General features: G+C 38.1%; 1 protein-coding gene across 2 annotated transcripts in view; it reads left to right on the top strand.

The window, feature by feature from the left end:
* The window catches only part of CDK14 (cyclin dependent kinase 14), a 531,041-nt gene that overhangs the window by 178,921 nt on the left and 336,482 nt on the right, over positions 1-15,638 (top strand). For both annotated transcript variants that reach the window (XM_036328251.1, XM_036328252.1), the window contains one exon: positions 2,932-3,011. In XM_036328251.1, coding sequence (XP_036184144.1) covers positions 2,932-3,011 — 80 coding nt within the window. The remainder of the gene's footprint in view (positions 1-2,931; positions 3,012-15,638) is intronic.

Genomic DNA, 15,638 nt, shown 5'->3' with positions numbered 1-15,638 from the left:
TTCACTTGATTTTTAGATTCACTTGTTCATAGATGTGTATTTGTTGTTCATAATTTATATCTTTACCTTTTTCTTCTTCTTCCTCTTCTTAAAGGATACCTTTCAGCATTTCATATAATACTGGTTTGGTGGTGATGAACTCCTTTAGCTTTTCCTTATCTGTGAAGCTCTTTATCTGACCTTCAATTCTGAATGATAGCTTTGCTGGATAAAGTAATCTTGGTTGTAGGTTCTTGGCATTCATCACTTTGAATATTTCTTGCCACTCCCTTCTGGCCTGCAAAGTTTCTGTTGAGAAATCAGCTGACAGTCGTATGGGTACTCCCTTGTAGGTAACTGACTTTTTTTCTCTTGCTGCTTTTAAGATTCTCTCTTTGTCTTTTGCTCTTGGCATTTTAATGATGATGTGTCTTGGTGTGGTCCTCTTTGGATTCCTTTTGTTTGGGGTTCTCTGTGCTTCCTGTACTTGTAAGTCTATTTCTTTCACCAGGTAGGGGAAGTTTTCTGTCATTATTTCTTCAAATAGGTTTTCAATATCTTGCTCTCTCTCTTTTTCTGGCACCCCTATAATTCGGATGTTGGCACGCTTGAAGCTGTCCCAGAGGTTCCTTACACTATCTTCGTATTTTTGGATTCTTTTTTCATTTTGCTTTTCTGGTTGGGTGTTTTTTGCTTCTTCGTATTTCAAATCTTTGACTTGATTCTTGCGATCCTCTGGTCTGCTGTTGGGAGTCTGTATAATATTCTTTATTTCAGTCAGTGTATGCTTAATTTCTAGTTGGTCCTTTATCACAACATTGAGGGTCTCTAGATTTCTTGAGGATCTGACTACATTTATCGGCGGTCTCACCAGTCTTTTCAAGGGTCTTACTAAATTTATCGGCGGCTTCTAGACAGTTCTTGAAAAACCTTAAAAGTGTGGTTTTGAACTCTATATCCAGCAGTTTGCTTTCCTCCATTTCTGTCATTTGTGTCCCGTTTCTTTATCTCCACATTTTTTATGCTTCCTTGTGTTGATAAAGTGGTTTTCTGTGCTAAGTGTCCTCTAGGGCCCAGTGGTTCAGCCTCCCCAATTAGCTGAGGAGGACACTCTTGGTGCTCCCCCTTGTGGTCTTTGTGCACAGTCTTGTTGTAGTTAAGCTTTGATTGTTGTAAGTAACAGTGGGAGGGATTGACCTCCAGGCCAATTGGCTGTGAGAATCAGCTGTGTCTGCAGTGGGAGAACTTCTGTCCTGGAGCTTTAGGGAGGTGCTAATCTAGCCTCTGGCTGAGGCTATCCAGCAAACGCCTCCATGCAAGGCTTGCGGGGGGCGGGTCCCAAGGGATCAGCAGGGTGGGTGGAGCGAGCAGTTATGGCTGCTCTCAGTCCTGCCTTCAGAGGCCCCACTTCTCAGTGTCCCAGCAATTGCTGCAGGTACCTCCGAGAGAAAGCTGCCCTCGAGTTCCAACCGATGCCAGACAGTCCCGCTTCTCCTGTATGAGTCTAGGTCCCCAGAGACTTGCCCGGAACTGGAGGTCAGAGCCTGAGACTCCCTCCCAATTGAAAAAGACAACCGCGCCCTCAGCCGCCAGCCCGCTCCACGTTCGCCTCTGTACCTTAGTATTTTACTTCCACACCACACCTCCTCTGAGTCTCGGTATGCTTTTCTCTTTCCTTCTAGATGTATAATTTCCACTCAGCCAGCCCTCCTGTGGTTCTGGGTGATGTCCGTTCCGTCTTTTAGTTGTATTTTTGAAGTGGTTGTGCAAGGCAGCAAACTCTGATGTTTACCTATGCTGTCATTTTGGTTTCTCCGTCCAGAGTTTATTCTTGTATTATTATTTACTATTACATTATTTTCTATACGAACAACTGTAAGCCTACTTTTGCCACGTGTGTGTGTGTGTGTGTGTGTGTGTGTGTGTGTGTGTAATGATAAGTGGTAACCTCAGAGAATAGGAGCTGGGTGGCCGAGGGAGGGTGTGGCAGAGAGATTTCCTTTTCATCAAATGCTTTCTTGTCTCTTACAAAATTTTTAATGTGCACATGTTTTACCTATTTTAATTACTAAAATATGCTGCTAGGCCCAGTAAAGGTAGAAAGTAGAATATTCAACTAGAAGACTAATATAGGTAGACATGTCTTTGTTAACAGAATTGACTGGATAAAAGTTATCTGCCTAGTGCATTCTTACTTTTAATTAGAGCTGATACACATTTAGAATGCCTCTGGAAGAACCATCTGCTTTAGATTGGTCTTGTGTAATCTTGTAATAGTAAAATATTCATAATTTTTATTTTTATGATACACTGTATTATAAAATACAATCAGACCAAATATAACTAGGATTCTGTAGTAAGAAAAAAATTGAGGAAAAGGAGAAATGGTTGATATTGACAGGGAGGGAGAAAAGCAGAGAGAAGGAGGAGGGAGAGAGAGAGAGAGAGAGAGAAAGAGAGAGAGAGAGGAAGGAAAAGGAAGGGAAGGAAGGGAAGAAGGAAAAGAGAATTGTCCTTGGGAATTGAGTGACCTCAGTTTAGGACTGACGATTAAGGCAGTTCAGCAAAAGAAACAAAGGAGCTACTGGAGAAACAAAGAAAGCTATTTTGACTACTTGATTTTTATTTAATCTGAGAGTAATTGATGAAGCATGGTGATTTTATTAAGCAGTAGTTTCTGGAAGGAACATAGAGTGAATCAGAAAACTTCCGTTAAATTTTGGACTATACAAGTGCGAATATTTAAAATGGAGTAAAGTGTGAATATTTATGATGATGATATAGAATTCCCAGCCTTACTGGAATTAATCATGTTGTGGTGGCATAATTGAGTCACTGACATTTTCAGTGCAGAAATATAAATTGCAAGGAAGAAAATTAGAACCATAACAGCAGCAGATTTTTATGGATTTGCTTCTCATTTTTTCTTTCTTTCGTTTTTTTTTTTTTCAGGGTAAATGGGAAGTTGGTAGCCCTGAAGGTGATCAGGCTGCAAGAAGAAGAAGGTACACCTTTTACAGCTATCAGGGAAGGTAGGCATTTTCTCTTGTTATCTTTGCTTTTGTGTTTGCATGATATCTGTAACTGTTTAAATATTATGCACCTCTGAATATGCTGAGTTTTTAAATTATATGGTTATCTCTCTTATTGGAATGTGTAAACTGAAATTCAAAGGTAGTACCTCTTACAATCGTATCAAGTCATGTTAAGTGAAATGAGACCATCCTGCTGCATACTCAGGTGTGGGAGACAAACAAACTGCTGTGTATTGAAGATGAGATGATCACTAACTGATTGAGGAATTTCATATTTCTGACTTTGTTTGCAGAGCTCCTAAGGTACATATTAACCTAGCATTGCTCTATAGTCATGACTTTTAAGGAAAGTTTTTAAAAATGAGGGATCAGCCCTGGCCGGGTGGCTCCATTGGTTGGAGCATCTCCTGTGTACCAAAAGGTTGTGTGTTCAATTCCCGATCAGCTTGTGGGTTTGATTCCCAGTCAGGGCCATGTACGGGAGGCAACTGATTGATGTTTCTGTATTCATATTCTCTCTCTCTCTCTCTCTCTCTCTCTCTCTCTCTCGCTCGCTCTCTCCTCTTTCTCTCTCTCCCCTCTTTCTCTCTCTCCCTTCTTTCTCTCTCTCCCCCTCTCCTTCTCTCTCTCTCCCTTCCTCTCTCTAAACATGTCCTCCAGTGAGGACTAACGTAAATATTTTTTAAAAAGGGTGGATCATACTATCTTATTACTAATTTGTATTCTTTCTTGATTTCTTTGTTCTATCCCTTACTACATTTTCTATTGCTTTTTCTTACTGACTTATAGATACCCTTTGCATATGAACATCATTTATGTTGTATTTTCTTCTATTCTGACACTTTTCTAAAAATTCCTTTTCAGTGTGGTTACTTGTTACATATAAGTTTTTAAATTTTTATTAAATACAATTGCTCTTTTGCTGTATTACTTCCTGCATAGTATTTCTATACCAAAATTATAAAATATCTTTTATTAGGGGGAGCTTTTAAGTTCAGTTTCAGAACTTTTAGTATTAATAGCTTTACCTCGATGACATTTTTGCAAGTACAAATCATCTTCACATAAAACTTCAGTTTATTTTTGTACTGAAGGAAACACAGCTTTTCAGCTGATCTACAGTGAGGTATAAATATCATTTCATTTATGTATAGATATATATTTGAAATTCTTTTAAAAATATTTGAAATTACGTGTGCACACAGACCCTATTATCTATGGATTTCATTTCATTGTAGTAGTTGTTATATAAAGAGGGCATTGGGTCTGATGAGATTGAAAGCCACTGGCTGACATGGAGCAGTGAGTTCCAATTGAGCTCTGGGGAGACGAGGTTAAGAGTGCTATTGAATTTGCTTATGGTAGACCCTGAAAGTTAAGTAGTAGGAGCGTGACGAAGAGATGCCAGGCCAAGAGAGAAGTACGAGGAAAATGAAACTGAGAGGCAGCCTGCTCTTTGGAGTTAGCCAACCTAACCTTGCTGTTGGTGCCTGTTAAGGGACATTACCGGATCCAATTGTGATAGTTGGGCCCATCAATGGGACGTTCAAGGAAGAAGCAGGTACGGTCCATGGAAGCTGTTGATGAGCTATCTGTTTTTACTGCCTGGATGTGAGGCAAGGCCCTTGGGCACATGGTAAGTCTTGAGATAAACTTAGGAACTGTCCCTAGGATTCAGTTCTGTTGTAGAATGCAGGGCTGGCTCTGTAGCTGCGACCTTGTTTCATGGGTTGGAGAGCCTCTGAAGACTTTTGAGCTGAATGTATGAGAAAGATAAATCTGATACTAAGATGTGATATAGTTTAGGTAAGATGGAACCTGGAGGCTGATAAATCAGTCATTCAAAGTAGTGCAGATTTGAAATTATGAGGACCCAGGTTCACTGGAAAGCAGTGACAAAAAATGATGGGTAGAGAAAGAATTGTCAGAGCTAGGTGAATTATTGGTTATAGATGATTTGAGAGGAACATATTAATGGTTTTGAGTTTGAGTAAAAAATATGATGCCAGAGGGAGAAATAGTTTGTGACTGCCTGGAGAACTGCTTTTAAGGCTTTACTGTGTGAAGCGGCTGTTATCCAGGGGCTACCTCTACATTGTGGATTTCATTTCTCAAGGAGTCCTTAAACTCAGAGTTTGACTGCTCTGGAGATCAGAGAATGAAGCAGGGATTGTTGAAGCCTGGAGGAACTGATCACAAAATGACATTGCATTTTCTTTTGAATAAAATACTTAGAGGTTTTCCTAATAAAAACTGACTTCTGAGTGATTTTTGTGGATATAAATGACCCTATAATAAGGAGAAGAATTAAATTCTGGGTCAGTCTTGCTTATTTGTTTCTCTTTTGCCTTGTCATTCCTACCTTTCATAGTCTTAGTTTTTCTGTTATTTATGTGTGAAAACAAAAGCTATCAACAATGCTCATAATCCTTCACTATTACTACTTCTTGAAATCTGTGCACATTAACTCCTCTGTGTGGCTAGTGGTAGAGCTTGAAATATTTAGGATGAAAGTGGGAGATGCTTGCGATGTGTTCATTTTTACACTGATGAGGGAGTAGCATGGCCTGTGCAATTTCCATGCAACTCTTTAATTTTAGTTTGCCTCTTTTCTGCTGTTTTGGTCAATTTCCTTATTCACAAAATGTCAACAGCAGGAAGATTTCAAAGGAAAGCACTGTGCACAGTAGCGTAGTTTTCAAGTGGCTTCTTGCCACTTATAAGCTTACCTGGGTATTTAGATTTTAACACATAATTTTCACCTAAAGTGTAAGTACTTGTAAGCAAACTTAATCTTACCCAGATTTATGTCCAAAGGAGGACTTTGAATTTTATCTCATAGAGCTAAAGTGCTTAATGGCTTCATTCAGGTGCAGGTGCTTTGAAACTCATTCTATCTTTGATGGCAGCTTAGAGAATTAAAGAGTAGTGGTGAGGGCCAGCTTTTCTCTTTTGATTTAAAGTCTTTATTTGATATGGTCATGGTTTTTAATGGTACTCATAAAGAATCACGAGATAGGCTTGAAAGGGAGTAGATGGAATTTCTTAGGATTTGCCAGCTTTAAAACAACTTAAAAATTTATATTTAAAAAAAGTTTTATTGATTTATTTAAAGAGAAAGAAGAAAGGAGATGGAGAGAGAGAGAGAGAGAGAGAGAGAGAGAGAGAGAGAGAGAGAGAGAGAGAGAGACATCGATCAGAGAGAAACGTCTATTTGCTGACTCCTGCACACCCCCTACTGGGGATCCAGCCTGCAACCCAAGCATGTGCCCTGACTGGGAATCGTTCCAGTGACCTCTTGGTGCATGGGTTGATGCTCAATCCACTAAGCCACACTGGCTGGTTAAAAATGTGTATGTTCTTACTCTGTGATATTATATTCTAGATGTCCAAACATATTTGGGGGCTAAGGTTTCCTCAAACAAGGAATGTAAATGGGTGAACCAATTTGCTCCTTACGTGGATTCTTGAATATCTAATGGTTTTCTTAGGTAAGATTTATGCTTGATGAGAAATCTAGATATCCTAATAGAGAACCATTTAAAATTATGAATAGTAACAATATCAATCAACAATATTTAGTGTGTGCTTACACACTGTACATACGCAGCCAGGGCCTAGTCTCACTTAATTCTCACTAAAGGCTTAAGGTGTGCAGTTTCATTATTTCTAGTTTAAGGTCAAGAAAGTAGGCCACAAATGGGCTAAGTCATTCAGCCAAGGCCACAGCTAGTATGTGTGGAGCTGAAAGTTGAATCCGGCCAGTCACACTCCAGAGCCCACACTTAACATTAAGCTATGATAGGGAGATTTTTAAGAAGAAAATTTGAGTTTGTACTGCACATTTGTTTCATACAGAGGGTTACATTATTGCCATTAAATTAAGGTAAGCCAAAAAGATAGATTGGGTTGGGGGGGTAGTGAATGTAGGGGAAAAGCTGGTTTATGAAAGTGCAGGCATATTATTCAATAAATATCGTGGGGCGCCATCTACGTAGGGCAAGCCAGGGTCAAAAAGAGTAAAGGAAACAGGCTCATCAGTGTAGCTAAGACACAGTCTAGGCATGGAGAAGAAAAAGAACCCCGGAGTGGTAAGCTGAAGAGTATGGAACTCATTATTTGAATATATTCTTTTTAATGCCTGTTCCAATAGTCCTGTATGCTTTACCCAGCTTTCCTCTCTCTCCCTCTTTCCACCCTTTTCCAGAATCTGAGTCTTTGGTTTATTCCTCAGTTGATTTCACGTGCCCCGCTCCGCCCTCATTTATTTTATTAGAACTTCGGTGAAACATTTTAGATTTCTAATAAAAACTAATGTACCCAGGAAGGCAGAGGTAGACAGAAATTCAAGAGGAGATTAAGAAAGACATCTTTTTATGTGGAAACAATTAAACTGCTAGTCAAATGAATAATTGATCCTTTAATCGTTACTTAATTGTGTAATTATAATTTAATTACATAATTAAATATTTTAATAGCACAGTGAGTTTGGTATATAAATTATCTATGTTATTGATAGTATTTTTATAAAGTTGGTAATGGTATGAAATAGAAAGTAAGGCTGATTTTAATTGAGCCTTAAAAATGTTGGTTGACTGCTATTTGATTTTTGTCATCACATATATCTTACATCATAGCCTCTTTATTTTTGTTGTTGCTTTTTTAAACCACACAATTATTTTTCCTGTAGCTGTCTGACATAATTGCTTATGAAGCTTGAATGTTAGGTTTGATATCTGAGTTGTAATTCAACTGGTAATTAAACAATCTGAGTTTCATATTTTGCATTTCAAGTTTGGGGTATTCTCTTACCTTCCCAGGGCTGTTGTATAAATTACCACAAACTTGGTGGCTTAAAAGAACAGAAGTTTATTCTCTCACAGATCTGGAGACTGGAAGTCCCAAATCAAAGTATCAGCAGGACATGCTCCCTCTGAAGGAACCTAGGGGAGAATCCTTTCTGGTCTCTTCCTGGCTTCTGGTGGCTCCCAGCAATCCTTTATGTTCCTTGGCTTACTAGTATTTTAGCATCATTACAATCTCTCTCTGTCATCACGTGGCCTTCTTGTGTTTTTTTCTGTTCTTTTAGGAACTGTAGTTGCTGGACTTATGGCCTACCTTATTACTGTACATGTTCAACTTAGCTAATTATATCTGCAAAGAGACTATTTGCAAATAAGGTTATATTCTGAGCTTCTGAGTGGGCATGGGTTTTGGGGAGACATCAATTTCACCCAACTACCAGTGTGTTTATTCTTGTATTTCACAGAGAGATTTGTAGGTAATAGTGGACACTGGGAAATGCATGCACTTTGCAAAGCTTAGGAGAAGAGTGGACTGAATAATGCCTTTGATCAAACTCTTCAGTGCTTTCTTTTTACTAAGGGTGCATATATTAGACAAATGGATGCATTAACTTTATTCAAGCTGATTTTTTCTTTCTTTCTACATAGGTTCTTTTGTTGTTTTGAATTTTTTTTTTAAGTATTACTTCCCTGGATGATTGAAGGACTCATGAGCTGTAGCTTGCATGGAGAAAGATAATGTCAGGCAGGGTAGTGAGTATGACTGAGGCATTGGTAGTTAGGTTGAAAGCAGAGAGAACTGGTAAAATAGAGATCCCCAAAGCTGCTAAGTAGATATGAAATGAGAACAGTCTACTTCCACAGTTCTGTATCTTGACTGTTAGGACTTCAAGCACATTTATTCCAAGACAAAATATAAATTTTGATTGGGATCCTATGCTGTTCTCAAGAGTCTTTCTTAAAAATCCATTTATGCAGTCTAACAATTACATAGCTCTTAAGATCAAATAGAACCTAAATATTTGTTGTAATATATTTTCCTTGACAAGATGATTTTTGAATTTCCAATGTCTGGACACCTTCCTGGTGAGCGAGGAAATCTGCCAGGGAAGTCAGCTCTTTCATTCCCTCCTTTTTCCCTGATCTGGACTCTCTCTTTCAGGCTCGAGGAAGCCGAATTGAGAAGGTGGGCACAGATGGGAAGCGGGGGGGGGAGGGGGGGCAGGGAGGGGGGGCAGAGGGGGACTCCTGGAGCATAAGCTCCTTCCATAACAGATCAGACTACAGTGCTGAGGAAGGAGTGGAGGGCAGCCATCTGTTCCTGTGTTTGTATTTTTTCAATGGCAGTATTGTGGGTTGTTTATCATCTTGTAATAAAGTCTGTTAAACTTTCTGTATCTCGGTTTCCTCATTTGTAAAAGAAGAATATACTAATAACCTCATAGGATTGTTAGGATATGGCAGTCATTAAACATAAAGATGAGGCCATAAACTAGACATAATCATGGAATAATGAAGGTTTCTTGGAAATAAAAGTGTCATTAAGAAGAATTAAAAATTCAGGAGAAGATTTGGATGGCCATTGCAAGGAAAACTCTCAAAAGAAGATCAAGAAGAGTTATTGTCTCTTACCTTTTTGAGGATAAGTGATACAGCTTCTTTTCATTTTCTTCTGTATGCTTTCTGTTTCTTTTTTTTTTTCTTCTTGTCTGTTTTGTTCTCTTTCTTATTGAAAGCATCCCTCAGCTGCCTGGATATCTTGATTGACAGCTCATTTAAGAGTGAGACACTAATATGATGATTGGAAACTCTTGGTTCTTGGGTAGGGAATGTTCTTGTTTGGTGAGCTTCATTGTAGGGTGATGGGGATGAGTTAGATAGTTTTTTTCTCTTCACAGCCCCTCAGATGTCAGTATGTAGAGGTCTTTTCTTGGGAAGAGTCTTAAATTTCTACAGAAGGAATTATTTAATCGCCTGTCTAGAGGATTTAAATTTGCTGCCCATATCATGGTAAGCGATGCAGGCAGTGGGGGATTCTCACCATTCAACATACAGAATCTTATTGAATCTTCTTATTTTCAGTTCAGGCCATGTGGCTAGTATATAGGGACTAAGATGTATTGAGGTATTTAAGGCAAAAAAATGATGAGGGTCTATAAAAGGTCTTGGCAGTAGGGAGAGATGGATAAATAGAGGGAGGAACTTATAGGGACACCTGGTAGGGCTTGGTGTTTTCCTGGGCATGGAGTTTGATAGAGATGGAGGTATGCAGAATGATTTCCAGGATTCTGGCTAGAGTAATTAGTTAGATAGTGGAGCCAATACTAGGAAAAGGACTACAAGGTGGAGGTAGGTATAAGAAGGTAAAAATAGTGAGTGCAATGTTAACATGTTAAGTTTGAAGTCTGATATTCATGTGGCAGTTGTTTATATGGTAGTGCAATTTATATAATAAGTCAGTTGAACCTATTCTGGGAACCTTACTTGGCACTTTCAAGTTCATGATCTCATTTAATCTTTCAACATCATGAGGAAGGTTGATGCTATTATCTTCACTTTAGTAATTAAGAAGCTGGGATCTAAAGAAATTTTTGTCCAAAGTCATATAAATAATGATGTGCAGATACAGAGTCAGCTTGGGTCTTCTATCTGTGCCCAGATAAGTGACTCACACATGATAGCCATTTAACACATGTTGATATGTGAGTCAATGAATAAGCGAGTCCATAAACTCCAAGTCATTTCTTTTTATTCTCTTACACTGCATATAGTAGGAACCTATAGGAGCAAAGTTGTACATAGATATTTTTTAATGCTGCTAAGGAGCAGAAAAGTGAAGTTGGGAAAGCATCGTACAACAAGTCAAAAAATTTTGACTCTTGATAGAAACTGTGCTACTAAGTATGTGATTATGAGTGAGTCACTTAAGGTATTGTTCTTCAGTTTCCTTATCTATGAAATGAAGGGGTTAGACTATCTGATCTTAGAGCTTCATGATTAAAATAATAGTACCAGCATGAATTTTTACAGAGATAAAGGTGTATAATTGTATCATTGGTATTCTTCATACACACATGCTATAATGCGATTTTCATTTACTGTGTTTAAAATATTTCTTTTAAGCTCTCTAATAACCCTTTGTGTCTGTCACTGCAAAAATGAACATGAATCGCTTCTGAGCATTTGGCAATTGACAGACAAATATTGTAAATGGAAGGTAAAAATCCATGCGTCTCTAGACTTTGATTCTAAGTAAGCTTATGAAAATTGATAAAATTGTTATTCTTTGTAAGTCTGAGTAATTTGATGGTTGTCTGCCAATTGATATCAACAAAAAATCTGCAAGCTGTTAGATATGTGACTTCAAAAACTATGAAAATCATGTTTTCTTTTTATGTCTAATTTTAAAAGTTAGAGTTTTTAAGATCAAGTAACTTTTTCTTGTCTGCTTTAAATTTATGAAAAAACTATATTACACTTTGTTCTCTTATATTTGGAAATACAAATTTTTTTTTGGAAATATATAAATTGAACTATGATACATTTATATTTAAAACATTTTAAGAAGGATTATGTAACTAGCTCTATCTGAAGGCATTTATAAGTGGCTAAAAATCTTCATGGTCTTTTTTGATATCTTCTGTGCTAACCTTTTAAAAAGGTTCTCTCATTTAATTCCGACAATAATCCTATGGTAAATATAGGCATCAACATCTCGAAATTATAGAGGAGGAATTGAGGCCTAGAGATAAATTGTGTTATTTCAAACAATTTGCTAGTAAACAGCTAAGTTAGGATTTTTAACTTGGGTCTTTTAACTGAGGTGTTTGTTCCAAAGATGACACCTTTTCCCTTCAAAATTTCTTGACTAATTTAGAAGAGTGATGGGAATTCATAACCTATGTATAAATTGCTTATCATGATATAAATGATCATAGCTATTACAAGTTGCTTTATAAAAATACAATCTATTGGCATACATTCATTTCAGGAGGGAAAGAACAAGGAGTAGAGGCAGCTTCCATGCACTGCACTGTGGGCATGGAGTGAACCACAACCCAGGTACATGCCCTTGACCAGGAATCCAATCTGTGAGCCTTTGGTATACATGCCAATGGTGGCATGCCAATGGTCTACTGATCACACGGGCCAGGGCTCTGTGGGAACTTTTTAAAGATCATTAATCCCATTCTTGAGGGTAACACCCTCATGACCTAATGGCTTTCCCAAGGCCCAACTACTAATACCATCACCTTTGGGAGTTAGAATAACAACATGTGAATTTGGGCCGGTGGAGGGTAGAGATTTGCACAAACATTCAGACCATAACAGATAGATAGGATTCATACAGGGAAATGACCAGGGAAAGGCTTGCCTGCTAGGGAAGCTGGCTAAGGTAGGAACTATCACTCCCCCCCCCCCCCCCCCCCCGTCCCATCACCAGTTTGATTGGCAAAGAACAATTAGAGCTCTTGATGGTGAATGTATTGGTTGCTGCTTAATGTTTTCTGATGAAAACTCTAGATCAGTGGTTCCCAACCTTTTTTGGCCATGCCCCACCTAAGCATCTCTAAAATCCTGATGCCTCCCCTGTGATAAATAATTCTTATTATTCAAAAGGTGAACTCCTATTCACCTGGAGGAAGCCTAAAAGGCCATTAACTTGCTCTAAACAAGCTTCCAAAGAACATGGCATCCATGAAAGAGAAAAATAAAAGAATGAAAGGACAGTTGAAGTACTGAGGAAGAAATCACTAAGAAATTATTAAAAATAATATGAAGTAATATGAAAAAATAGCAAATAAAGTTTCAAAACATGTAATAGAGAGCTGAAATGCATAAATATGTTACAATATATACTTATATATGTATATAGAACCATAAGAAATGCAAAAAATTTACTGTTAATCACTCATTCTCAAATTGCCCCCCTCAAAAATACAATTCTCCTGTGGGGCATGTGCACCACATTGGGAACCACTGCTCTAGATGTTCTTGTGTTCACTGTTATTATTATTTTTTTTTAATTATTCTCACATTTGTTCCTGTAGCAGGAGTTTCATTGTTGATGCTGGATTGTTAACGTGGCAGGGCGTCTGGGATAATTGGTGAGGAAAAAACCAAGAGACCACAGATCTATGAAAGAATGTCCAGAAGACTAGGAAAGAGGAGACAGAACAAGATGCTGAAAAAGAAGAATGTGTCTGGTCAAGGGGGATTAGTGAGGAGCTGAGTGTCTTAAGCAAGGGTGACTTTGAGGTTGACAGAACCATTTAGAGAAACAAGGAAGCCAGGAGTAGCAGTAGTTTTAGGGTCCATGTTTGAATAGATGTTTCATATGATTACTTTGCAGCGATAGCCATATATCCCAGTACAAATCACTGGATCAGGATTTTTAGCTGAGAGAAACTTTAGTGATTGTGTCATCTGGCTCCTTCATTTTACGAAGAAAAGACTAAGACCTAGAGAGTTGAGTAGGCCATTTGAACTACCAAGATCAGGAGAGCTCAGACCTGGAGTGAAAGTTGTGGGAGTCTTTACAATAGCGAAGATGGTTAGAGATCTGGCATGAATCACATCTTTAGAATGCAGCTCTCACCACAGAACGTATCTCATCTTGGTGGATGTGCCAAAAGGATACGTCATTTAGCTTTCTCTGTATTTCTCATTTTCCTCTGACATTTTGGAATGTGGTGGAACTCTTCAAAAGACCATCAAGTAATTTCAATTTTGTAAAAAGCAAATTAATACCATATGTGGAGAAAATGCACTGTATAGTTTATCACGGGAAAAGTTTAGAAGTAGAAAGCTAAAGGAAAGTTGGTGTAGGACATTTATGTTTTTTGGGTATGTGCCATCTCAATCACATCCCTGAGCAGTATACTCCTAAGAATTGAACTGATAATAGCACTAAAAAAAAAAAAAAAAAAAAAGAAAAGAAAAAGAAAAAAAAAAAGAAAAGAAAAAGAAAAAGAAAAAAAGCCCTAACAATTTGAACAGGGCCCAAGAAAAAGAATCAAAGGAAATAATAAGCAGGAACTTGGCAGTGGTTCTGTCATCTGTGAGCTGACACTCCTGCCTTCTGTCCTGAAGTTTAGGGCTCATGTGGGTGGGAACCGGCAGGGGCAGTTTTAATGATGACAACTTGGCTTCACAGAAGTACTTATGATTATCACATTTTTTTGATGAAGACTAGGATAAATTTTTCTGTGGGGGCATCATTTTTTTTTTTTTTTGCCCGATTTAAGGCAGTTTCCATGGTTCTGTTTGTTTATTTAAGATGACCTACAGAACATTTTCTAAAAGTTCTAAATGCATCATAGACATTTCACAAACAGCTGTCTGTGACGTTGCTTTCTAAATGTCTTTAATTGTAAGCCTTGTGGGAAGAGATACATTTCTGCACTCTCAGGGACTTCCAGGGTTGGTGTGGATCTTCTCCTATTATGCTCATACGTTTGGAATGTTGCAGATGGTTGGTGGGGGTAAAGGGAACCAGTAAGTCCCTCACCTACGCATTCCATCCAGCAGATGGTAAACCCACAGGATTGGCCACCAGGTAGATTCAGACCTAGGTCCAGTTGACTCTGCAGCACAGCTCTTACCCCGAGGACATGCTGCTTCCCAGAGGCAGGGGCAGAGAGGGTAAGACTTTCCCCTCAGTGATTTACTACTGGTTTGGCCCCGAGCCGCGGGCCCTTCCTCCACTCTTGCTCCAGATTTCCTCCCACAGCCTAACACATGCAGTCCTCTCTGGCAGAAGCACGAGCGTGATTAGGAAACAATCGGAACTTGCCTGGCAGGGATTTCTCCATAACCAGTGAAATCTTTGGAACAGAGATTAACCAGATACTAGACACCCTGTTATTTCATAAGGTGATTAATACAGCAGAACTTGCTGATACCACACATGGTGGAATAATTACTGCAAAAACCCAGTATTTTTGAAGTGTTGCTCTATCAGGGGAACAAAATCAAACTGAAAATGGGAAAACATGGAAGTACAGATGCTTATTACATAATTTCATTTTCAAATGAATGCTTGAAAATGTTCAAAATTGGGGAACTCTGGTAGCTCAGCTACAGCTTGAAAAAGTATACTTCTAGACACATATGTTTCCAGAGACCTTAGCTCAGTAGTACATCATTGCAGAGGATTGTTGCACATATTGCCATTAAGCGGATCCTATTATAATTTCAGATTTACTAAACCATTACAAATAAAGTAATAAAATTATTCTAAGCAAGCCAATGATAGTAAATTTGGTTTGTTAGGAATATATTTCCTCATCTCTGAATTTTATGCATGAGACAGAAAATTACCTGCAATGTTTAATAGGCGAGTCCTGTTTCATGGCTTCAGTCACACCTTCATCAATCTAAAAGGTTTTGAGTAAAACAAAATCTTAAAACCCACCAAGAGTAAATAATCAATATTTTTTGTATGTATATCATTTGTTACCCACACTTTTCATATGCTGCATTTTTATTATATATGCTATGGTACTTGGAGCAAAAATATGACCAAAGTAATATATGGGTATATTATTTCATTGATTTGATGAAGCTGTATATTGCTTTTGGGCTACATAAAGCATCTAAGCAAATCTTTAAGTATGGTGATGTATTGCTCTGGCATGTGCATGGAGTTGTTAGTGAGAGCTTTATGTGTCGTTGGAGGGCAGTGCATGGCCTTTATGCTTCAGAGATGGAGTATAATGCAAAAGCAAATTTGAGATGATAGTCAAGAGCTCAGATTTTCAAGCCTATAGACTTTTCTTATGTTTATTTTTTTTGTTTATAAGGAAGAAACAGAAGT

Source organism: Myotis myotis, unplaced genomic scaffold (genome assembly GCF_014108235.1).
Source record: "Myotis myotis isolate mMyoMyo1 unplaced genomic scaffold, mMyoMyo1.p scaffold_m19_p_11, whole genome shotgun sequence".
Taxonomy (NCBI): Eukaryota; Metazoa; Chordata; class Mammalia; order Chiroptera; family Vespertilionidae; genus Myotis; species Myotis myotis.
This window is presented reverse-complemented; position numbering and strand designations above follow the sequence as displayed.